Here is a 24,845-nt window from a genome sequence, read left to right on the forward strand (position 1 = left end):
ATTCTTTAAAAAAAAGACTTCTTCAATGGTTCTTTAGTAAAAACAGAGGTTCTGTTTATAACCAAGAACCCTCACGGAACCGTTTGCATGCTCGAATGGTAAGACATTCCTCACATTCATAGAGAATGCGTTGTACATGGTTCTACATGGCACCAGAAATGGTTCTGCTATTGCTAAAAGCTTGAGATCGTAACAGTAGAAGGTGGCTTTTTGGTGCTGCACAGAACCATTTTCGAAAATGTTCTACATAGAACCATGTACAGTACATTCTCCCTTAACCTAAAGAACCATTTCACTATGCAGTGAACCACTTAGTATGCAAATGGTTCTCTGAGCGCTCATGATTCCATGAAGAAGCATTGTCTTCACTAAAGAACCCTGGAAGAACCACCAGCAATTCTAAAATATGCTAATGCAGAGATTTGAGATGAAACCAAATGAGAATATATAATTAGCTAGTTTTAAAAGTTGAGTTTGGTTGTAGTTGTGACGCTTTATGTGGATGTTTCCCACTGAACTGATGCGTTTATGGCGGCGCACTGGACGCGATGGTGACCGCTGTTCGTGGTGCTGAAAAGAGCTCCACGTCACATCTTCGTGGATTCGGGCTGGACATTAAACTCAGCGGTTTCCAAAATGTTTAAATCACGATCAGAAAAAACGCTCTGCCGTAGTTTTCACTTCATTCCTCACTGGAAGTTTTCTCCACATCATAAGTTTAATAAAGACGTGCTAATCATTTTTATGAAAGTCCCAAATTCACAACTTCATATTTGCTGCCATAGTGACCTGATTAGGACCGCGGCCTGTGTCATAAGTTCAGGAAAAGTGGGACAGTTTTATAGATGCACTAAAATATAAATATTCATATGTCGCTGTTGTTGGAAGAAAACCTCTGTCTCCCAAATGGGAACTTTACAGGAGGAGGAAAAAACACACTCTACTTTGAATGTAAGTCAATGGAACCAGACGTCTGTCATTTTAGGCCATTTGTTTTAGTCTATTCATCATTAAATTTACACACAAAGTAAAGGACAACGAGCATTTTCAAACCGTGTCACAAATATACGAGGTTTTCTTCCGACAGCAGCGAGACGCTTTGTGCTTTAGTGATTCAAAACCATCTTAAAGGTGCATATATTAAAACTGTACTGCAGACAGAATTTAATGGGATAATTACACACACAGTTAGGAAGTTTATTGGGGTAAAATGGTCGTATTATTTTTTAAAAATTGTATAAAATATTTATGGTTTTAGAAAGTGCTCCAGTCAACTTCAAAACTGTTGGAGTTACGAGCATTAATAATGTTCCTTTTAAAGATAGTATTTTATTGATTTACCACGCATATTTATGCAAATATTAGCATCTTAAAATATTTTATCGTGGGTTCTTAGTAAATGGGAATGAATCTGATGGAGAAGTCAATCGTTCTCTGCGTGGTGAAATGGTCCGAGTGATGGAGAAGGTGCTGTAAATGGTTCTATAAAGAACTTTTTGAAAAGGATTCGATACAGCGCGTGAAGAGTATATATATATATATAAAACTGAGGAAAAATCATTTTCAAAATATATATTCTACGAAACGAATGCATAAATCCCAACCCCGGCCACCATCTCCTTAAAACTGGAGGGGTTCGCGACCCTCTACGCCTCGAATATCCCAAACACAAGTCTTCACACTTCTCCATGCAGGAGCTCTACACTTCAGCAGAAGACAATTCAAAAGTCCACATCGGTTGCAAGACACGTGCCACTTACGACGACAACCAAACACAGCTGACTTTATTCTGACAAGCAAGCAGCAGTGAAATTAGCTTATTATACCAGAAATACAGCAGAAACTCGGGAAGAACATGAACTAAATGACAATATGGCAAGTGCTCGAAAATCCTGCGCTTAAAACATCTCTGAGAATTCCAGATAAATAAACAACCAAGACAGCGAAGACCAGCAAGCTAGTGACCACATCAAGCTATCTTAATTCCAAGCATATCAGGATGTCTATTGAAACAAAAGCATCGAAAATACGAAAACGACCGTTAGACAACATGAAGAACAAACGCAGACGAAAATAACCGCCAAAAAGCGGAATAAAGTAACATATTTACACCCCAAACTGAGCAAATGCCACAACACGAAACGTAAAAAAAACCCTCATAATGCTGTGCAATACGACGACTGAAGGTTATTTCAATTCATAAGCCCCTTACCTTCCCAGAGCTGGGGAGAGTCTGTGTCCGAGAGAAAGTGTCCCCTCCATTAATGCTGATCAGCTCTGCGTCTGCAGGCGGAAACGGCGAGGGGAAAACCACGACGTCACTCTTCAGCGTGTCTGAGCTGAAGCACACGTCGTACTGCTGAGTGGCTTTAGAGTAAGACCAGCTCCCGTCAGGGTGTGTAGTGACCACTGGACCGCTGCACCTGCTCAAACCGCCCTCTGACCCGCAGCATTTAGCTGCTAGCAAACCGATGAGGCTCAGCAGAAAGATCACCGACACTGAGACAATAGCGATGAGCAGATATAGATTCAGATCAGAGAAGCCCTCCTCCTTCATCGGCACTTGTCTTAGGGAAGGCTGCCCGCTGTCCAGACTTTCAACCACCACAACCTCGACAGTCACTGTAGCTGATAGTGAAGGTTCTCCATGGTCACATACCGTCACAACAAGTGGGTGGGTTTTCAGGTCGTGGTCACTCATTCGCCTCTTAGTCCTGATTTCTCCAGAGCTGCTTCCAATGCGGAACAGATTAGTCCCCTTAGGCTCAGTGATGTGATAAGACAGCAGCGCATTATAACCAGAATCGGCATCTACAGCTCGGATTTTAGCCACATAGTAGCCCCCTTCAGCAGAGTAGGGGACGTTCTCGGTGTTTACTGACCCAGCCTCAGAGTAAGGAGGTAAGATCACTGGACTGTTGTCGTTCTCATCCAGGATAAACACGTTCACAGTCACATTGCTGCTCAGAGGAGGAGCTCCAGAGTCAGTGGCCTGGACTTTAAACTGGATCTGTTTGGTTTCCTCGTAGTTGAAGGACTGTAAGCTGTACAGCTCACCTGTCAGGGAGTTTATGTTCATTAAAGTGGACACAGGGATTTTACTGCCGTCTCCATCAATTAGAGAATATGAAATATGAGCGTTTTCTCCGAAATCTGCGTCTTTTGCTGTTAGTGATGCCAGCAGCCCGCCAGCTGGACTGTTTTCTTTGACGCTGAGGTTTATGACAGGTGCTGGAAATAGAGGAGGATTGTCATTTACGTCAGAGACATGAACGACTATAGTTCCAGTGCTAGAAAGAGAAGGAGAGCCTTCATCACTGGCGATGACTGTGATGTTATAGTGGGAGGCCTGCTCTCTGTCCAGCGGTTCATTTACCACTAGAGAATATGAGTTTTTATAGGACGGCTGGAGCTTAAATGGACTCGCTCCTGATATTTTACAGTCTACTTTTCCATTTTTACCATCATCTTCATCAGATACTGTGATTAATGCTACGTCAGCGCCAGGTCTGATGTCCTCACTTACCGAGTTCATGAGCAGAGTGGCTGAGATCTCAGGTGCGTTATCATTTACATCCTCAACGTCAATTAATACTTTACAATTTGAATGTCTTGGTGAGATGCTTTTGTCCTGAGCCTGTACTCTTAGTTCAATAGCTGGATTTTCCTCATAATCAATAATGCCTCTAACAGTAATTTCACCTGATACGTTATTTATAGTAAATAAACTCGATGCCGAGTTTCCCTCTTGATCTACAAGTGAGTAAATAATATCTCCGTTTACTCCCTCGTCCGAGTCAGTCGCAGTGACAGTCAAGATTTTGGTCCCCAGCGGTGTGTTCTCTTTCATCTTAACTTTATATAAAGGTTTACTAAATAATGGATTGTTATCGTTTATATCCAGCACGTTAATTATTATATCCATCGTCCCTGATTTGGCAGGTTTCCCTCCATCAACAGCCGTGAGCGTGAGCTTAATAACAGCCTGCTTCTCTCGATCTAAAGGCTTTTGTAGCACCAACTCTGCTGAAACACTCTGCTCCCCGTAGCTCTGAACATCCAGCGAGAAATGTTCGTTTGGACTCAACGTGTAGCTTTTTACTGCGTTGATACCCACATCCGAGTCTCGTGCTGAAGGCAGAGAAAAGCGATCTCCAGGTATTACGTGTTCTGTGATGTTCTTCTCTAACTTCTGAAGCGGGAAAACTGGAGAGTTGTCGTTAATATCCACTACATTCACCTCAACACGATAGAGCTTTACGGGATTCTGAGCCATTACCTCGACATTAAGAGCGCATCTGTGCTTCGCCTCGCACAGCTCCTCCCTGTCGAGCCTGTCGTTCACAAACAGAGCTCCCGTTTTCAGATTCACCTCGAAATACCTCTTATTCGATCCAGCCACCACCTGAAACAGGCGCGATTGCAGCTCCTGGACATCGAGGTTGAGATCCTTCGCTATGTTCCCGACAACGGTGCCCTTCTTCACCTCCTCTGAGACGGAGTACGAAACCTGAGCGCGGGACAAACCCCAAAAAGAGAAAAGCAGCAGCGCCCAGATGGAGCGAGGTCCTCCACTGACCGTGAAACCCATCGCCTCTTCGCGTTTATTCAAGTCACAGATTTAATAACATCGTTATTCCAACGCCGTATAGAAAGCAAGATGATATCCAAGGCCTCCTCTGTGGACAACAGCTCTACGGTGTGGTCTGCGTTCTGCTTTATGGACCTCCTCTGTCTGATTACGCAGCACGGAAGGTGGAGAGGTTCGTTCATGAGACGCGGACTTTCAGAATCACGGTCAACAGTGACATCGCGTGGCTAAAGTAAGTTTCACAGTCGAGCGCCATATTTACATTCACCTCACTGCGCAAAATAACAATTATTACTGTAATAATCACAATAAGTTGAAGAGTTCATTAGAATGAATAGAAATAGAGCAGAAATCCAAAGCCACGATCATGAATTGGTCAAATTCAGCTTTGTTTACTATTAGCTTTACTCAAAAACTCTTCAGATATCCAATCATTTCGTTCTGCTCCTGCCTTTATTGTTGTTTATGAAGTTTGAGAAGGTGTCTTTCTTCAGCGCTGAAGAAAATTCAAATACCATCACTGAGTTCCAAAAAGTTTTATTACTATAAAAATGATGGTTCTTAAAGGATTCTTTAGTAAAGAGAATGTTAATGTGTAGAACTATTACTCTCAAATAGATTCCCTGCATGGTGAAATGGTTCTTCAGATTGATGGAGAACGTGTTGTAAATGGTTCGACATATCACCAGTGGCTATCTTGTCAAGCTTGTAACAATAGAAGACTCTTTTTGGAGCTATAACCATTTTCAAAAAGGTTCAACACAGAACCTTATATGACACACTGTCCATCAGCCGGAAGAGCTATTTCACCATGCAAAGAACCCTTTGTTCTATATAGAACCATTGCATCTGCTAAAGAACCCTTGAAGAAACATCTCTTTTTAAGAGTGTAATTGTGACTATTAAAGATTGTAAAAATGATCTCAGCATATAAATACATTGATAGGGGAGGTTTATATTTGTGAAGCCATAACAGTGAAATAGATGTTTGTCTTGGAGACAGCAGAAGAGCTCAGCTTCTCAAACTCAACTGCCAGTGTTGGCTCTGTCCATGGTTCTGAAAGCAGTACTATAGATTAGGCTAAACATCTAAGAAGAAAAGAAAAGCACATATTGAGCTCCCATTGGAAGGTGTGTAAATATTCTCTCATCAGGTGCAAATAATATATAATAACATGTTATTCATTTTCCTTTGTTTTTTTTTTTACAATTTCAAAAGTTAGTTGACTCACTGATTATGCCAACTAACCATCTATTTCCAAAACGTTGTTTCCAACTAAATAAGACACAATGTTTTGGAGCCAAACTGCATAAAAAGTTGGCTGTAACACACAAAGATAACCCATAGGAAATGCAGTGACCCGGCGAGGTAATCTCTTCTACTCCTAAACATGTCATTATATGAAGTTGCGAAGTTTTGAGGGTTATTAACATCGGTTAGAAATGGACCTGATTGTAAAGTGTGAAGACCGTCAAATATAGAAAAAGCATGACTATGAGAAGATGCTTAAATGAAATGTGCACGAATATTTGGAGCCGTTTCACAACTTTATATTAAAGGGTTCGTCAGGCATTCTGTAGAAATCACATTACCCTAATGACCGTTAGCAGCTACTGGAATTAAAACCTTTGCTTTCTAATGTGAATTGGCTTAACAGTTTCCAATAAGGACAACTAGCTTCCCGTAGAACACCATTAGAGTTGAAAAAATAAGGATTCTTTGTATTGTGATATTGTCCCGTTTAAAAAAGGCAAACACATTACGAAACCCTCAGGAACCAACACAAACACTTAATTAAATAAAAATTAATTTAGCTGAAGGATTTCCAATAAAGACAACTTGCTTCCTTTGGAACTACTTTATAACCCACTAGGACACCATAAAATGCATGAAGGATCAGCCGATGATCAACTGTTCAAAAATAAGGATTCTTTGTATTGTGATATCATCCCATTGAAAAAGTCAAACACATTATGAAACCCTCAGGAACCAAGACAAACACTTAGTGGTTTCGGTTTTCTTCAGCAGGGTCAATACAGAACATACTCAACTCAAACAAATGAAAGTCTATGTGGTTGTTTTCATGGTAAATGGTTCTGCTCTACGCTGCAGAAACTTTAAAAGAACTTTCTGGTTCTATGCAGCAACAAATAGAGTTCCGCCATTGTTACCACTGAAAGAACCTTTATGGGAGCACATCCACCTTACTTTATATGTGGCCACTTTGTTTCAACATTATGGCTAAAATATCCGGTTAGGAAACGGAAGCGTCAATCGTCACCAGTTTTAACCAAGTCAAAGAAAGAGTGCTCACTTATTAAATTAGTGTCCTGTCCTATTAAATGTCTGTGATGTGTTTCTGGAGTAACACTTAGTTTGCGTCTCTCAAAAAAGCCAGGAGAAGATGGAATTATGGCAAGAGCAGCAATGATAAACAGCGAAGAGCTTCAGCAGATATGAGACTGTGGCTTCATAAAGACTCTGTGAAAAAGCCAAGTGGTTAGAATCAAAATCAGAGCCCATAGAATGCAACCGGATGATAACAAACACTGCTCACTCGCTTTAGGTGTAAACATTATATTCGCTTCATAACTGGATTCAGTCCTCGCCAGTGTGCTGAGCTGGAAGCAGAAAGCTGGATGTCTAACAGGCTGAAGCTACAATAAGAAAAGACAGACTTCAAGTTCAAATCCTTGAATAATAATTTGAAAACAGAGACACAGAAAGTAAAGAATGTACCTTCCAGGCTGGTTATGAGATAAAAATGTTTGTAGATAAAATAGAGCTGACATAAAAATCCCAAATAGAGCAGAGCTAACTCGGCTAGCTTGACACTGATATAGAGCATCCCAAAATAAAAATCACTCATATCTTTATTTAGTTTCACTATTTCAGCTCTTTAGGTTTTTAGAAGCTTGTCGGTTTAAGCTTTGCTGGAACTTCTTTCCAGAAGTCACAAAAAGTATCAAGGGGTGCAGGAATGAACAGGTTAGAACGACTTCAGCGAAGAGTGAATTTCAGTCAATGAAGAAAACATGTGTAACAATAAATGTGTTAAAGCTGATGATCGTATCGCATCACATGGCAATATCGAAAGAACCAAGCTGATAGATCAAGACTGATTGCGTAAAGAAACTGATGAAGCTCTTCATAAGCAGCCAAAGGTATTTGAGTTTTAACAAGACCAATCACTTTCACTTACTGTGATTAAACTACATCAAAGCCAAAATATTTACAGACACTAACCTACTAAATCTTTGAAAGGCAAAAAGAGGTTCTACGTTTTGCAAAGTAACAAATAAAAGATAAACGAATTGAATTCAAGCAGTCAAGTGCCATGATGTCACATTTAAGTTAATGTAACCCAAACTGAAAAGGCAATTACAGCCTCACCTTCCCAGAGCTGGGGAGAGTCTGTGTCCGAGAGAAAGTGTCCCCTCCATTAATGCTGATCAGCTCTGCGTCTGCAGGCGGAAACGGCGAGGGGAAAACCACGACGTCACTCTTCAGCGTGTCTGAGCTGAAGCACACGTCGTACTGCTGAGTGGCTTTAGAGTAAGACCAGCTCCCGTCAGGGTGTGTAGTGACCACTGGACCGCTGCACCTGCTCAAACCGCCCTCTGACCCGCAGCATTTAGCCGCTATCAAACCGATGAGGCTCAGCAGAAAGATCACTGACACTGAGACAATAGCGATGAGCAGATACAGATTCAGATCAGAGAAGCCCTCCTCCTTCATCGGTACTTGTCTTAGGGAGGGCTGCCCGCTGTCCAGACTTTCAACCACCACAACCTCGACAGTCACTGTAGCTGATAGTGAAGGTTCTCCATGGTCACATACCGTCACAACAAGTGGGTGGGTTTTCAGGTCGTGGTCACTCATTCGCCTCTTAGTCCTGATTTCTCCAGAGCTGCTTCCAATGCGGAACAGATTAGTCCCCTTAGGCTCAGTGATGTGATAAGACAGCAGCGCATTATAACCAGAATCAGCATCTACAGCTCGGATTTTAGCCACATAGTAGCCCCCTTCAGCAGAGTAGGGGACGTTCTCGGTGTTTACTGACCCAGCCTCAGAGTAAGGAGGTAAGATCACTGGACTGTTGTCGTTCTCATCCAGGATAAACACGTTCACAGTCACATTGCTGCTGAGGGGAGGAGCTCCAGAGTCAGTGGCCTGGACTTTAAACTGGATCTGTTTGGTTTCCTCGTAGTTGAAGGACTGTAAGCTGTACAGCTCACCTGTCAGGGAGTTTATGTTCATTAAAGTGGACACAGGGATTTTACTGCCATCTCCATCAATTAGAGAATATGAAATATGAGCGTTTTCTCCGAAATCTGCGTCTTTTGCTGTTAGTGATGCCAGCAGCCCGCCAGCTGGACTGTTTTCTTTGACACTGAGGTTTATCACAAGTGCTGGAAATAGAGGTGGATTGTCGTTTACGTCAGAGACATGAACGACTATAGTTCCAGTGCTAGAAAGAGAAGGAGAGCCTTCATCACTGGCGATGACTGTGATGTTATAGTGGGAGGCCTGCTCTCTGTCCAGCGGTTCATTTACCACTAGAGAATATGAGTTTTTATAGGATGGCTGGAGCTTAAATGGACTCGCTCCTGATATTTTACAGTCTACTTTTCCATTTTTACCATCATCTTTATCAGATACTGTGATTAATGCTACGTCAGCGCCAGGTCTGATGTCCTCACTTACCGAGTTCATGAGCAGAGTGGCTGAGATCTCAGGTGCGTTATCATTTACATCCTCAACTTCTATTAACACTTTGCATCTAGACCTTCTTGGAGATGTTCCTTTATCCTGAGCTTGTACTCTCAGCTCGATTGCTGGGTTTTCCTCATAATCAATGTTTCCAGTGACTGTAATGTCTCCAGAATTGGGGTTTATGGAGAATATTTCAAACCCAGAATTTTCCCCTTCGCTAATAATAGAGTATAACACCTCACTGTTCACACCCTCATCTGAATCTACAGCAGAAACAGTAAGAATGTTGGCTCCTAGAGCTGCATTTTCCTTTACTTTAACTTTGTACAGTGACTGGCTGAAAACAGGACTATTGTCATTAACATCCAGCACGTTTATAATAATCTGCAGTGTCCCGGATCTGGGTGGGTTCCCACCGTCTACAGCAGTCAGATCGAGCTTAATCACCGACTCTCGCTCTCGGTCGAGAGATTTCTGAAGCACGAGCTCAGGTGATCCCCCGTTCTGCACATCCAGCGTGAAATATTCGTTCGTGGTAATTCTGTAGGTATTCACAGCGTTGCTACCGACGTCCACGTCACGCGCAGTGGTGACCGGAAATCGATCCCCCACGAGTACATTTTCAATAATGTCCAAAACCATCGACTGACGTGGAAACACAGGAGAGTTGTCATTGATATCCAGTATATTGACCTCAACGCGGTACAGCTTGTGCGGATGGTGGAGCATCACTTCAACGTTCATTGCGCATCTCAGTTTGTTTTCGCACAGCTGCTCTCTGTCTATTCTTTCACTAACGAGCAGCATCCCGGTCTTTGGATTCACCTCGAAGTACTTCGCGTTTGGTCCAGACACGAACTGAAACCCTCGCGACTCCAGCTCCTGCGCACTGACATGCAGATCCTTCGCTATGTTTCCGACCCCGGTTCCCTTCTTCGCTTCCTCTGAAACCGAGTACGAAATCTGGCCGCGAGAAAAACGCAATAAGCAGAGCAGCAGCAGCGCCTTTATCCAGGCTGAGGCACGAATATCCCGAGAACTCATCGCTTCCTCCCGTTTAAAGGGCGTCTATAGAAGAACGGGCTCGCTTTGCTGCCAAACGTCCACAGAAAGAAGAAAAAGGTTCAAGGCTCGGAGACTTAAGGAGCATCTGGAGCTCTAGCTTAGGCTCTTATGCACAGGGTGGAGTATGAATAATAATATGGCGAGACCTTTAAACTCACGGTCTATAGCGACATCTTGTGGCCCAATGCGGTTTGACAGGGCAACTGAAATGCGCAGGTACATTTTACTCAAACTTTATTCAGTGACTGGAATTTTTACTGTTATTGGGCTTCATTAATCAACGATCCTCAATAAGAACTTCATCCTCTAAATGTTTATATTTTTCACAAAGGTTCTTACATTTAACGGCGTTTTCTTATTCAGGCTTTGTTCTTCACAGAATCTACAAACAATGAACGGCAAAAAGGGCGAATAATTCTGCGGGTTAAAAACACGTCATGAATCTGACGCAGACTTGTGCGTAGGACTTTTCTCAAGAACAAATTTAGGACAAAAAACCTTGGTGCGACATTGGTGAATGGGGGCGATTTTGAGGGCATAATTTAACCTTAAAAAGTTGATAATTTAATGGAGCCATTGAAGAGATTATTAAAACACATTCATTATTATTGACTCACTTTATTTCTCCCTTTGCTTTCGTCCACACTGTGGCTACATTTACAGCAATACAGTTGTACCGCGGGCATAAAGGTGCCGCTGTCCAAATCAGGGGTTCTGAAATCAGTCACGTGGTAGATGAAGCGGGATAAAAGTGTCAAGAAGCGAATGTGTTCACGACAGAATGAAGAAATATTCGTAAGCTCGACACCTTCAACCTGAGGGCAAAGAATAAGTACAGTAGATGTTTGCAGTATTAAAGAATGCATTTTTTAAAAATTACTTTCAGTTATTTTCTTTTGTTGTTATTGACAAACACAAAATCAGACATCAGACGTATTATTATTGTTATTATTATTATTATTATTATTATTATTATTATTATTATTATTATTATTATTATTATTAATAGTACTACTGGTACAATATTTCATTATTTTCTAGTAAAGCAGGAGTAAAATTATTATTCACATTTCGACTGAACATCTACGTTGTTAATCTCTTAAAATCGTGAGCAGAGATTTAACTGTAAACCGTCATAATCAGACACTTATGGTTAAAATATTGCCACTTCCTTCATAAACATTGGCAAGAATGCGACACCTCAAACCGCAGCATTATCTCACGGACGACGTGTTCGGAGACTGTGATATTCACACATTCGTAGTGATGAGGAGAGTATGTGTTCGTGTAAAAAGTCCAATTACAGGAATGCAAATTAGCTTAAACGTCATTTGCATATTTCTTACCAAGCCTGGTCAAGCAAAGCCTTTCATTTCTCAACATCTGAGCTTCAAAGTTGCATTGAAACCTCATTAAAGAGCAAAACGAAACTGTACCGCAAAGTAAGTTCAGGTGGCTGAAACTTCAAGGTCAGGTCTGCTTTATCAGCGCTGTATGAAGTTTGTGTCCGCGTGAAAGCGTTTCTTATGATAAATATAAAAAGCTTCTACCTCAATATCGCGCGTGCACCGCAAGTTCATTCACGTTTGCGCGATACAACCAGTTGATTTAACGACCAAAGGCACTAAAAATCACAAAGAAATTGAATTACAAACCGCGATGTGACTAAACTGGTCAAAAACTCGCAAGTAACGGCAAGAAATGACAACGCAGCAAAAGCTCGCATACCCAACCTGCAAAGCCAGTGAAAGCCCTTACCTTCCCAGAGCTGGGGAGAGTCTGTGTCCGAGAGAAAGTGTCCCCTCCATTAATGCTGATCAGCTCTGCGTCTGCAGGCGGAAACGGCGAGGGGAAAACCACGACGTCACTCTTCAGCGTGTCTGAGCTGAAGCACACGTCGTACTGCTGAGTGGCTTTAGAGTAAGACCAGCTCCCGTCAGGGTGTGTAGTGACCACTGGACCGCTGCACCTGCTCAAACCGCCCTCTGACCCGCAGCATTTAGCCGCTATCAAACCGATGAGGCTCAGCAGAAAGATCACCGACACTGAGACAATAGCGATGAGCAGATACAGATTCAGATCAGAGAAGCCCTCCTCCTTCATCGGCACTTGTCTTAGGGAAGGCTGCCCGCTGTCCAGGCTTTCAACCACCACAACCTCGACAGTCACTGTAGCTGATAGTGAAGGTTCTCCATGGTCACATACCGTCACAACAAGTGGGTGGGTTTTCAGGTCGTGGTCACTCATTCGCCTCTTAGTCCTGATTTCTCCAGAGCTGCTTCCAATGCGGAACAGATTAGTCCCCTTAGGCTCAGTGATGTGATAAGACAGCAGCGCATTATAACCAGAATCAGCATCTACAGCTCGGATTTTAGCCACATAGTAGCCCCCTTCAGCAGAGTAGGGGACGTTCTCTGTGTTTACTGACCCAGTCTCAGAGTAAGGAGGTAAGATCACTGGACTGTTGTCGTTCTCATCCAGGATAAACACGTTCACAGTCACGTTGCTACTGAGTGGAGGAGCTCCAGAATCAGTGGCCTGGACTTTAAACTGGACCTGTTTGGTTTCCTCATAGTTGAAGGACTGTAAGCTGTACAGCTCACCTGTCAGGGAGTTTATGTTCATTAAAGTGGACAAAGGGATTTTACTGCCGTCTCCATCAATTAGAGAATATGAAATATGAGCGTTTTCTCCGAAATCTGCGTCTTTTGCTGTTACTGATGCCAGCAGCCCGCCAGCTGGACTGTTTTCTTTGACGCTGAGGTTTATGACGGGTGCTGGAAATAGAGGAGGATTGTCATTTACGTCAGAGACATGAACGACTATAGTTCCAGTGCTAGAAAGAGAAGGAGAGCCTTCATCACTGGCGATGACTGTGATGTTATAGTGGGAGGCCTGCTCTCTGTCCAGCGGTTCATTTACCACTAGAGAATACGAGTTTTTATAGGATGGCTGGAGCTTAAATGGACTCGCTCCTGATATTTTACAGTCTACTTTTGCATTTTTACCATCATCTTTATCAGATACTGTGATTAATGCTACGTCAGCGCCAGGTCTGATGTCCTCACTTACCGAGTTCATGAGCAGAGTGGCTGAGATCTCAGGTGCGTTATCATTTACATCCTCAACTTCTATTAATACTTTACAATTTGAATGTCTTGGTGAACTGCTTTTGTCTTGAGCCTGTACTCTTAGTTCAATAGCTGGATTTTCCTCATAATCAATATTGCCTTTAATTGTTATATCTCCTGTTACATCATTCATTGAAAATAAGCGTGATGCTGAGTTTCCCTCTTGATCCACAATGGAATAAATAATTTCTCCATTTGTACCTTCATCCGAGTCAGTCGCAGTGACAGTCAAGGTTTTGGTCCCCAGCGGTGTGTTCTCTTTCATCTTAACTTTATATAAAGGTTTACTAAATAATGGATTGTTATCGTTTATATCCAGCACGTTAATTATTATATCCATCGTCCCTGATTTGGCAGGTTTCCCTCCATCAACAGCCGTGAGCGTGAGCTTAATAACAGCCTGCTTCTCTCGATCTAAAGGCTTTTGTAGCACCAACTCTGCTGAAACACTCTGCTCCCCGTAGCTCTGAACATCCAGCGAGAAATGTTCGTTTGGACTCAACGTGTAGCTTTTTACTGCGTTGATACCCACATCCGAGTCTCGTGCTGAAGGCAGAGAAAAGCGATCTCCAGGTATTACGTTTTCAATTATGTTCTTCTCTAACTTCTGAAGCGGGAAAACTGGAGAGTTGTCGTTAATATCCATTACATTCACCTCAACACGATAGAGCTTTACGGGATTCTGTGCCATTACCTCGACATTAAGAGCGCATCTGTGCTTCGCCTCGCACAGCTCCTCCCTGTCGAGCCTGTCGTTCACAAACAGAGCTCCCGTTTTCAGATTCACCTCGAAATACCTCTTATTCGATCCAGCCACCACCTGAAACAGGCGCGATTGCAGCTCCTGGACATCGAGGTTGAGATCCTTCGCTATGTTGCCGACAACGGTGCCCTTCTTCACCTCCTCTGAGACGGAGTACGAAACCTGAGCGCGGGACAAACCCCAAAAAGAGAAAAGCAGCAGCGCCCAGATGGAGCGAGGTCCTCCACTGACCGTGAAACCCATCGCCTCTTCGCGTTTATTCAAGTCACAGATTTAATAACATCGTTATTCCAACGCCGTATAGAAAGCAAGATGATATCCAAGGCCTCCTCTGTGGACAACAGCTCTACGGTGTGGCCTGCGTTCTGCTTTATGGACCTCCTCTGTCTGATTACGCAGCACGGAAGGTGGAGAGGTTCGTTCATGAGACGCGGACTTTCAGAATCACGGTCAACAGTGACATCGCGTGGCTAAAGTAAGTTTCACAGTCGAGCGCCATATTTACATTCACCTCACTGCGCAAAATAACAATTATTACTGTAATAATCACAATAAGTTGAAGAGTTTATTAGAATGAATAGAAATAGAGCAGAAATCCAAAGTCACGATCATGAATTGGTCAAATTCAGCTTTGTTTACTATTAGCTTTACTCAAAAACTCTTCAGATATCCAATCATTTCGTTCTGCTCCTGCCTTTATTGTTGTTTATGAAGTTTGAGAAGGTGTCTTTCTTCAGCACTGAAGAAAATTCAAATACCATCTCTGAGTTCCGAAAAGTTTTATTACTATAAAAATGATGGTTCTTAAAGGATTCTTTAGTAAAGAGAATGTTTCAGTGTTGAACTATTACTCTCAAATAGATTCCCTGCATGGTGAAATGGTTCTTCAGATTGATGGAGAACGTGTTGTAAATGGTTCGACATATCACCAGTGGCTATCTTGTCAAGCTTGTAACAATAGAAGACTCTTTTTGGAGCTATAACCATTTTCAAAAAGGTTCAACACAGAACCTTATATGACACACTGTCCATCAGCCGGAAGAGCTATTTCACCATGCAAAGAACCGTTTGTTCTATATAGAACCATTGCATCTGCTAAAGAACCCTTGAAGAAACATCTCTTTTTAAGAGTGTAATTGTGACTATTAAAGATTGTAAAAATGACCTCATCATATAAATACATTGATAGGGGAGGTTTATATTTGTGAAGCCATAACTTTGAAATACATGGTTGTCTTGGAGACAGCAGAAGAGCTCAGCTTCTCAAACTCAACTGCCAGTGTTGGCTCTGTCCATGGTTCTGAAAGCAGTACTATAGATTAGGCTAAACATCTAAGACGAAAAGAAAAGCACATTTTGAGCTCCCATTGGAAGGTGTGTAAATATTCTCTCATCAGGTGCAAATAATATATAATAACATCTTATTCTTTTTCCTTTGGGTTTTTTTTACAATTACAAAAGTTAGTTGACTCACTGATTATGCCAACTAACAGGCCCATCTATTTCCAAAACGTTGTTTCCAACTAAATAAGACACAATGTTTTGGAGCCAAACTGCATAAAAAGTTGGCTGTAACACACAAAGAAAACCCATAGGAAATGCAGTGACCCGGCGAGGTAATCTCTTCTACTCCTAAACATGTCATTATATGAAGTTGCGAAGTTTTGAGGGTTATTATCAATAGTTAGAAATGGACCTGATTGTAAAGGCTGAAGACCATCAAATATAGAAAAAGCATGACTATGAGAAGATGCTTAAATGAAATGTGCACTAATATTTGGAGCCGTTTCACAAATTTATATTAAAGGGTTCGTCAGGCATTCTGTAGAAATCACATTACCCTAATGACCGTTAGCAGCTACTGGAATTAAAACCTTTGCTTTCTAATGTGAATTGGCTTAACGGTTTCCAATAAGGACAACTAACTTCCCGTAGAACACCATTAGAGTTGAAAAAATAAGGATTCTTTGTATTGTGATATTGTCCCGTTTAAAAAAGGCAAACACATTACGAAACCCTCAGGAACCAACACAAACACTTAATTAAATAAAAATTAATTTAGCTGAAGGATTTCCAATAAAGACAACTTGCTTCCTTTAGAACTACTTTATAGCCCACTAGGACACCATAAAATGCATGAAGGATCAGCCGATGATCAACTGTTCAAAAATAAGGATTCTTTGTATTGTGATATCATTCCATTGAAAAAGTCAAACACGTTATGAAACCCTCAGGAACCAAGACAAACACTTAGTGGTTTCGGTTTTCTTCAGCAGGGTCAATACAGAACATACTCAACTCAAACAAATGAAAGTCTATGTGGTTGTTTTCATGGTAAATGGTTCTGCTCTACGCTGCAGAAACTTTAAAAGAACTTTCTGGTTCTATGCAGCAACAAATATTCCGCCATTGTTACCACTCAAAGAACCTTCATGGGAGCACATCCACCTTACTTTATATGTGGCCACTTTGTTTCAACATTATGGCTAAAATATCCGGTTAGGAAACGGAAGTGTCAATTGTCACCAGTTTTAACCAAGTCAAAGAAAGAGTGCTCACTTATTAAATTAGTGTCCTGTCCTATTAAATGTCTGTGATGTGTTTCTGGAGTAACACTTAGTTTGCGTCTCTCAAAAAAGCCAAGAGAAGATGGAATTATGGCATGAGCAGCAATGATAAACAGCGAAGAGCTTCAGCAGACATGAGACTGTGGCTTCATAAAGACTCTGTGAAAAAGCCCAGAGGTTAGAATCAAAATCAGAGCCCATAGAATGCAACCGGATGATAACAAACACTGCTCACTCGCTTTAGGTGTAAACATTATATTCACTTCATAATGGATTCAGTCCTCACCAGTGTGCTGAGCTGGAAGCAGAAAGCTGGATGTCTAACAGGCTGAAGCTACAATAAGAAAAGACAGACTTCAAGTTCAAATCCTTGAATAATAATTTGAAAACAGAGAGATAGAAAGTAAAGAATGTAACTTCCAGGCTGGTTATGAGCTAAAAATGTCTGTAGATGAAATAGAGCTGACATAAAAATCCCAAATAGAGCAGAGCTAACTCGGCTAGCTTGACACTAATATAGAGCATCCCAAAATAAAAATCACTCATATCTTTATTTAGTTTCACTTTTTCAGCACTTTAGGTTTTTAGAAGCTTGTCGGTTTAAGCTTTGCTGGAACTTCTTTCCATAAGTCACAAAAAGTATCAAGGGGTGCAGGAATGAAAAGTTTGGAACGACTTCAGCGAAGAGTGAATTTCAGTCAATGAAGAAAACATGTGTAACATTAAATGTGTTAAAGCTGATGATCGTATCGCATCACATGGCAATATCGAAAGAACCAAGCTGATAGATCAAGACTGATTGCGTAAAGAAACTGATGAAGCTCTTCATAAGCAGCCAAAGGTATTTGAGTTTTAACAAGACCAATCACGTTAACTTACTGTGAATAAACTACATCAAAGCCAAAGTATTTACAGACACTAAGCTACTAAATCTTTGAAAGGCAAAAAGAGGTTCTACGTTTTGCAGAGTAACAAATAAAAGATAAACGAATAGAATTCAAGCAGTCAAGTGCCATGATGTCACATTTAAGTTAATGTAACCCAAACTGAAAAGGCAATTACAGCCTCACCTTCCCAGAGCTGGGGAGAGTCTGTGTCCGAGAGAAAGTGTCCCCTCCATTAATGCTGATCAGCTCTGCGTCTGCAGGCAGAAACGGCGAGGGGAAAACCACGACGTCGCTCTTCAGCGTGTCTGAGCTGAAGCACACGTCGTACTGCTGAGTGGCTTTAGAGTAAGACCAGCTCCCGTCAGGGTGTGTAGTGACCACTGGACCGCTGCACCTGCTCAAACCGCCCTCTGACCCGCAGCATTTAGCCGCTAGCAAACAGATGAGGCTCAGCAGAAAGATCACCGACACTGAGACAATAGCGATGAGCAGATACAGATTCAGATCAGAGAAGCCCTCCTCCTTCATCGGCACTTGTCTTAGGGAAGGCTGCCCGCTGTCCAGACTTTCAACCACCACAACCTCGACAGTCACTGTAGCTGATAGTGAAGGTTCTCCATGGTCACATACCGTCACAACAAGTGGGTGGGTTTTCAGGTCGTGGTCACTCATTCGCCTCTTAGTCCTGATTTCTCCAGAGCTGCTTCCAATGCGGAACAGATTAGTCCCCTTAGGCTCAGTGATGTGATAAGACAGCAGCGCATTATAACCAGAATCGGCATCTACAGCTCGGATTTTAGCCACATAGTAGCCCCCTTCAGCAGAGTAGGGGACGTTCTCGGTGTTTACTGACCCAGCCTCAGAGTAAGGAGGTAAGATCACTGGACTGTTGTCGTTCTCATCCAGGATAAACACGTTCACAGTCACATTGCTGCTGAGTGGAGGAGCTCCAGAGTCAGTGGCCTGGACTTTAAACTGGACCTGTTTGGTTTCCTCATAGTTGAAGGACTGTAAGCTGTACAGCTCACCTGTCAGGGAGTTTATGTTCATTAAAGTGGACACAGGGATTTTACCGCCGTCTCCATCAATTAGAGAATATGAAATATGAGCATTTTCTCCGAAATCTGCGTCTTTTGCTGTTACTGATGCCAGCAGCTCGCCAGCTGGACTGTTTTCTTTGACGCTGAGGTTTATGACAGGTGCTGGAAATAGAGGAGGATTGTCATTTACGTCAGAGACATGAACGACTATAGTTCCAGTGCTAGAAAGAGAAGGAGAGCCTTCATCACTGGCGATGACTGTGATGTTATAGTGGGAGGCCTGCTCTCTGTCCAGCGGTTCATTTAACATTAGAGAATATGAGTTTTTATAGGATGGCTGGAGCTTAAATGGACTCGCTCCTGATATTTTACAGTCTACTTTTCCATTTTTACCATCATCTTTATCAGATACAGTGATTAATGCTACGTCAGCGCCAGGTCTGATGTCCTCACTTACCGAGTTCATGAGCAGAGTGGCTGAGATCTCAGGTGCGTTATCATTTACATCCTCAACTTCTATTAACACTTTGCATCTAGACCTTCTTGGTGGTGCTCCTTTATCCTGAGCTTGTACTCTCAGCTCGATTGCTGGGTTTTCCTCATAATCAATGTTTCCAGTGACTGTAATGTCTCCAGAATTGGCGTTTATGGAGAATATTTCAAACCCAGAATTTTCCCCATCGCTAATAATAGAGTATAACACCTCACTGTTCACACCCTCATCTGAATCTACAGCAGAAACAGTAAGAATTTTGACTCCTAGAGCTGCATTTTCCTTCACTTTAACTTTGTACAGTGACTGGGTGAAAACAGGGTTATTGTCATTAACATCCAGCACGTTTATAATAATCTGCAGTGTCCCGGATCTGGGTGGGTTCCCACCGTCTACAGCAGTCAGATCGAGCTTAATCACCGACTCTCGCTCTCGGTCGAGAGATTTCTGAAGCACGAGCTCAGGTGATCCCCCGTTCTGCACATCCAGCGTGAAATATTCGTTCGTGGTAATTCTGTAGGTTTTCACAGCGTTTCTACCGACGTCCTCGTCACGCGCAGTGGTGGTCGGAAATCGATCCCCCACGAGCACATTTTCAGTAATGTCCAAAACCATCGACTGACGTGGAAACACAGGAGAGTTGTCATTGATATCCAGTATATTGACCTCAACGCGGTACAGCTTGTGCGGATGGTGGAGCATCACTTCAACGTTCATTGCGCATCTCAGTTTGTTTTCGCACAGCTGCTCTCTGTCTATTCTTTCACTAACGAGCAGCATCCCGGTCTTTGGATTCACCTCGAAGTACTTCGCGTTTGGTCCAGACACGAACTGAAACCCGCGCGACTCCAGCTCCTGCGCACTGACATGCAGATCCTTCGCTATGTTTCCGACCCCGGTTCCCTTCTTCGCTTCCTCTGAAACCGAGTACGAAATCTGGCCGCGAGAAAAACGCAATAAGCAGAGCAGCAGCAGCGCCTTTATCCAGGCTGGGGCACGAATATCCCGAGAACTCATCGCTTCCTCCCGTTTAAAGGGCGTCTAAAGAAGAACGGGCCCGCTTTGCTGCCAAACGTCCACAGAAAGAAGAAAAAGGTTCAAGGCTCGGAGACTTAAGGAGCATCTGGAGCTCTAGCTTAGGCTCTTATGCACAGGGTGGAGTATGAATAATAATATGGCGAGACCTTTAAACTCACGGTCTATAGCGACATCTTGTGGCCCAACGCGGCTTGACAGGGCAACTGAAATGCGCAGGTACATTTTACTCAAACTTTATTCAGTGACTGGAATTTTTACTGTTATTGGGCTTCAATAATCAACGATCCTCAATAAGAACTTCATCCTCTAAATGTTTATATTTTTCACAAAGATTCTTACATTTAACGGCATTTTCTTATTCGGGCTTTGTTCTTCACAGAATCTACAAACAATGAACGGCAAAAAGTGCGAGTAATTCTGCGGGTTAAAAACACGTCATGAATCTGACGCAGACTTGTGCGTAGGACTTTTCTCAAGAACAAATTTAGGACAAAAAACCTTGGTGCGACAGTGGTGAATGGGGGCGATTTTGAGGGCATAATTTAACCTTAAAAAGTTGATAATTTAATGGAGCCATTGAAGAGATTATTAAAACACATTCATTATTATTGACTCACTTTATTTCTCCCTTTGCTTTCGTCCACACTGTGGCTACATTTACAGCAATACAGTTGTACCGCGGGCATAAAGGTGCCGCTGTCTAAATCAGGGGTTCTGAAATCAGTCACGTGGTAGATGAAGCGGGATAAAAGTGTCAAGAAGCGAATGTGTTCACGACAGAATGAAGAAATATTCGTAAGCTCGACAACTTCAACCTGAGGGCAAAGAATAAGTACAGTAGATGTTTGCAGTATTAAAGAATGCATTTTTAAAAAATCACTTTCAGTTATTTTCTTTTGTTGTTATTGACAAACACAAAATCAGACTTCAAACGTATTATTATTAATAATAATAATAATAATAATAATAATAGTACTACTGGTACAATATTTCATTATTTTCTAGTAAAGCAGGAGTAAAATTATTATTCACATTTCGACTGAACATCTACGTTGTTAATCTCTTAAAATCGTGAGCAGAGATTTAACTGTAAACCGTCATAATCAGACACTTATGGTTAAAATATTGGAAACTCCTTTATAAACACTGGCAAGAAAGCGACACCACAAACCGCAGCATTGTCACACGGACGACGTGTTCGGAGACTCTGATATTCACACATTCGTAGTGATGAGGAGAGTATGTGTCCGTGTAAAATGTCCAATTACGTCATTTGCATATTTCTTACCAAGCCTGGTCAAGCAAAGCCTTTCATTTTTCAACAGCTGAGCTTCAAAGTTGCACTGAAACCTCATTAAACAGCAAAACGAAACTGTACCGCAAAGTAAGTTCAGGTGGCTGAAACTTCAAGGCAAGTTCTGCTTTATCAGCGCTGTATGAAGTTTGTGTCCGCGTGAAAGCGTTTCTTATGATAAATATAAAAAGCTTCTACCTCAATATCGCGCGTGCACCGCAAGTTCATTCACGTTTGCGCGATACAACCAGTTGATTTAACGACCAAAGGCCTTAAAAATCACAAAGAAATTGAATTACAAACAGCGATGTGACTAAACTGGTCAAACACCCGCAAGTAACAACAAGAAATGGCAACGCAGCAAAAGCCCGCATACCCAACCTGCAAAGCCAGTGAAAGCCCTTACCTTCCCAGAGCTGGGGAGAGTCTGTGTCCGAGAGAAAGTGTCCCCTCCATTAATGCTGATCAGCTCTGCGTCTGCAGGCGGAAACGGCGAGGGGAAAACCACGACGTCACTCTTCAGCGTGTCTGAGCTGAAGCACACGTCGTACTGCTGAGTGGCTTTAGAGTAAGACCAGCTCCCGTCAGGGTGTGTAGTGACCACTGGACCGCTGCACCTGCTCAAACCGCCCTCTGACCCGCAGCATTTAGCTGCTATCAAACCGACGAGGCTCAGCAGAAAGATCACCGACACTGAGACAATAGCGATGAGCAGATACAGATTCAGATCAGAGAAGCCCTCCTCCTTCATCGGCACTTGTCTTAGGGAAGGCTGCCCGCTGTCCAGACTTTCAACCACCACAACCTCGACAGTCACTGTAGCTGATAGTGAAGGTTCTCCATGGTCACATACCGTCACAACAAGTGGGTGGGTTTTCAGGTCGTGGTCACTCATTCGCCTCTTAGTCCTGATTTCTCCAGAGCTGCTTCCAATGCGGAACAGATTAGTCCCCTTAGGCTCAGTGATGTGATAAGACAGCAGCGCATTATAACCAGAATCGGCATCTACAGCTCGGATTTTAGCCACATAGTAGCCCCCTTCAGCAGAGTAGGGGACGTTCTCAGTGTTTACTGACCCAGCCTCAGAGTAAGGAGGTAAGATCACTGGACTGTTGTCGTTCTCATCCAGGATAAACACGTTCACAGTCACATTGCTGCTGAGTGGAGGAGCTCCAGAGTCAGTGGCTTGGACTTTAAACTGGACCTGTTTGGTTTCCTCATAGTTGAAGGACTGTAAGCTGTACAGCTCACCTGTCAGAGAGTTTATGTTCATTAAAGTGGACACAGGGATTTTACCGCCGTCTCCATCAATTAGAGAATATGAAATATGAGCGTTTTCTCCGAAATCTGCGTCTTTTGCTGTTACTGATGCCAGCAGCTCGCCAGCTGGACTGTTTTCTTTGACGCTGAGGTTTATGACAGGTGCTGGAAATAGAGGAGGATTGTCATTTACGTCAGAGACATGAACGACTATAGTTCCAGTGCTAGAAAGAGAAGGAGAGCCTTCATCACTGGCGATGACTGTGATGTTATAGTGGGAGGCCTGCTCTCTGTCCAGCGGTTCATTTACCACTAGAGAATATGAGTTTTTATAGGATGGCTGGAGCTTAAATGGACTCGCTCCTGATATTTTACAGTCTACTTTTCCATTTTTACCATCATCTTTATCAGATACAGTGATTAATGCTACGTCAGCGCCAGGTCTGATGTCCTCACTTACCGAGTTCATGAGCAGAGTGGCTGAGATCTCAGGTGCGTTATCATTTATATCCTCAACTTCTATTAATACTTTGCATCTAGACCTTCTTGGAGGTGTTCCTTTATCCTGAGCTTGTACTCTCAGCTCGATTGCTGGCTTTTCCTCATAATCAATGTTTCCTGTGACTGTAATGTCTCCAGAATTGGGGTTTATGGAGAATATTTCAAACCCAGAATTTTCCCCATCGCTAATTATAGAGTATAACACCTCACTGTTCACACCCTCATCTGAATCTACAGCAGAAACAGTAAGAATTTTGACTCCTAGCGCTGCATTTTCCTTCACTTTAACTTTGTACAGTGACTGGCTGAAAACAGGACTATTGTCATTAACATCCAGCACATTTATAATAATCTGTAGTGTCCCGGATCTAGGTGGGTTCCCACCGTCTACAGCAGTCAGATCGAGCTTAATCACCGACTCTCGCTCTCGGTCGAGAGATTTCTGAAGCACGAGCTCAGGTGATCCCCCGTTCTGCACATCCAGCGTGAAATATTCGTTCGTGGTAATTCTGTAGGTTTTCACAGCGTTGCTACCGACGTCCTCGTCACGCGCAGTGGTCACCAGAGACCGGTCCCCCAGGGGCACGTTTTCAAAAATGTCCAAAACCATCGACTGACGTGGAAACACAGGAGAGTTGTCATTGATATCCAGTATATTGACCTCAACGCGGTACAGCTTGTGCGGATGGTGGAGCATCACTTCAACGTTCATTGCGCATCTCAGTTTGTTTTCGCACAGCTGCTCTCTGTCTATTCTTTCACTAACGAGCAGCATCCCGGTCTTTGGATTCACCTCGAAGTACTTCGCGTTTGGTCCAGACACGAACTGAAACCCGCGCGACTCCAGCTCCTGCACACTGACATGCAGATCCTTCGCTATGTTTCCGACCCCGGTTCCCTTCTTCGCTTCCTCTGAAACCGAGTACGAAATCTGGCCGCGAGAAAAACGCAATAAGCAGAGCAGCAGCAGCGCCTTTATCCAGGCTGAGGCACGAATATCCCGAGAACTCATCGCTTCCTCGCGTTTACAGGGCGTCTAAAGAAGAACTGGCTCGCTTTGCTGCCAAACGTCCACAGGAAGAAGAAAAAGGTTCAAGGCTCGGAGACTTAAGGAGCATCTGGAGCTCTAGCTTAGGCTCTTATGCACAGGGTGGAGTATGAATAATAATATGGCGAGACCTTCAAACTCACGGTCTATAGCGACATCTTGTGGCCCAACGCGGTTTGACAGGGCAACTGAAATGCGCAGGTACATTTTACTCAAACTTTATTCAGTGACTGGAATTTTTACTGTTATTGTTATTGCTGTAATTTAGTTCTAAGAGACTGATTATTAAATGGAGCAATTGGAAAGCAAAATGAAGAATATCCATTGCTAGTTTGTTTCTTTCTTTCTCCTTTCCTCTCTTTCATTCTGTTAATATATTCCGGTATGAATAGAACTACAATCTAAACTTGAAAGTGTCGCTGACCAAATTAGTGGTGCTGAATTCAGTGA

The 24,845-nt window shown here is 42.7% G+C and overlaps 5 protein-coding genes across 5 annotated transcripts; all 5 read right to left on the bottom strand.

Annotated features, from left to right (window-relative positions):
• Positions 1-2,111: 2,111 nt before the first annotated feature.
• Positions 2,112-4,882, bottom strand: LOC119265979 (protocadherin alpha-2-like). Its single transcript, XM_037547191.1, has one exon. It carries the CDS (start codon positions 4,589-4,591, stop codon positions 2,198-2,200), a length of 2,394 nt encoding a protein of 797 aa, XP_037403088.1. The 5' UTR covers positions 4,592-4,882; the 3' UTR covers positions 2,112-2,197.
• Positions 4,883-7,474: 2,592 nt separating this feature from the next.
• LOC119265980 (protocadherin alpha-2-like) lies at positions 7,475-10,594 on the bottom strand. Its single transcript, XM_037547192.1, has one exon. It carries the CDS (start codon positions 10,350-10,352, stop codon positions 7,974-7,976), a length of 2,379 nt encoding a protein of 792 aa, XP_037403089.1. The 5' UTR covers positions 10,353-10,594; the 3' UTR covers positions 7,475-7,973.
• Positions 10,595-12,047: 1,453 nt separating this feature from the next.
• Positions 12,048-14,799, bottom strand: LOC119266002 (protocadherin alpha-2-like). The gene has a single exon (XM_037547429.1). The coding sequence runs from the start codon at positions 14,508-14,510 to the stop codon at positions 12,048-12,050; it is 2,463 nt and encodes an 820-aa protein (XP_037403326.1). The 5' UTR covers positions 14,511-14,799.
• Positions 14,800-17,892: 3,093 nt separating this feature from the next.
• Positions 17,893-20,365, bottom strand: LOC119265961 (protocadherin alpha-2-like). Its single transcript, XM_037547068.1, has one exon. It carries the CDS (start codon positions 20,269-20,271, stop codon positions 17,893-17,895), a length of 2,379 nt encoding a protein of 792 aa, XP_037402965.1. The 5' UTR covers positions 20,272-20,365.
• A 1,528-nt stretch (positions 20,366-21,893) lies between these two features.
• On the bottom strand, positions 21,894-24,601 carry LOC119266034 (protocadherin alpha-2-like). Its single transcript, XM_037547522.1, has one exon. It carries the CDS (start codon positions 24,357-24,359, stop codon positions 21,909-21,911), a length of 2,451 nt encoding a protein of 816 aa, XP_037403419.1. The 5' UTR covers positions 24,360-24,601; the 3' UTR covers positions 21,894-21,908.
• Between the last annotated feature and the right edge of the window lie 244 nt (positions 24,602-24,845).

This window comes from Pygocentrus nattereri, chromosome 18 (genome assembly GCF_015220715.1).
Source record: "Pygocentrus nattereri isolate fPygNat1 chromosome 18, fPygNat1.pri, whole genome shotgun sequence".
NCBI classification, from domain to species: domain Eukaryota; kingdom Metazoa; phylum Chordata; class Actinopteri; order Characiformes; family Serrasalmidae; genus Pygocentrus; species Pygocentrus nattereri.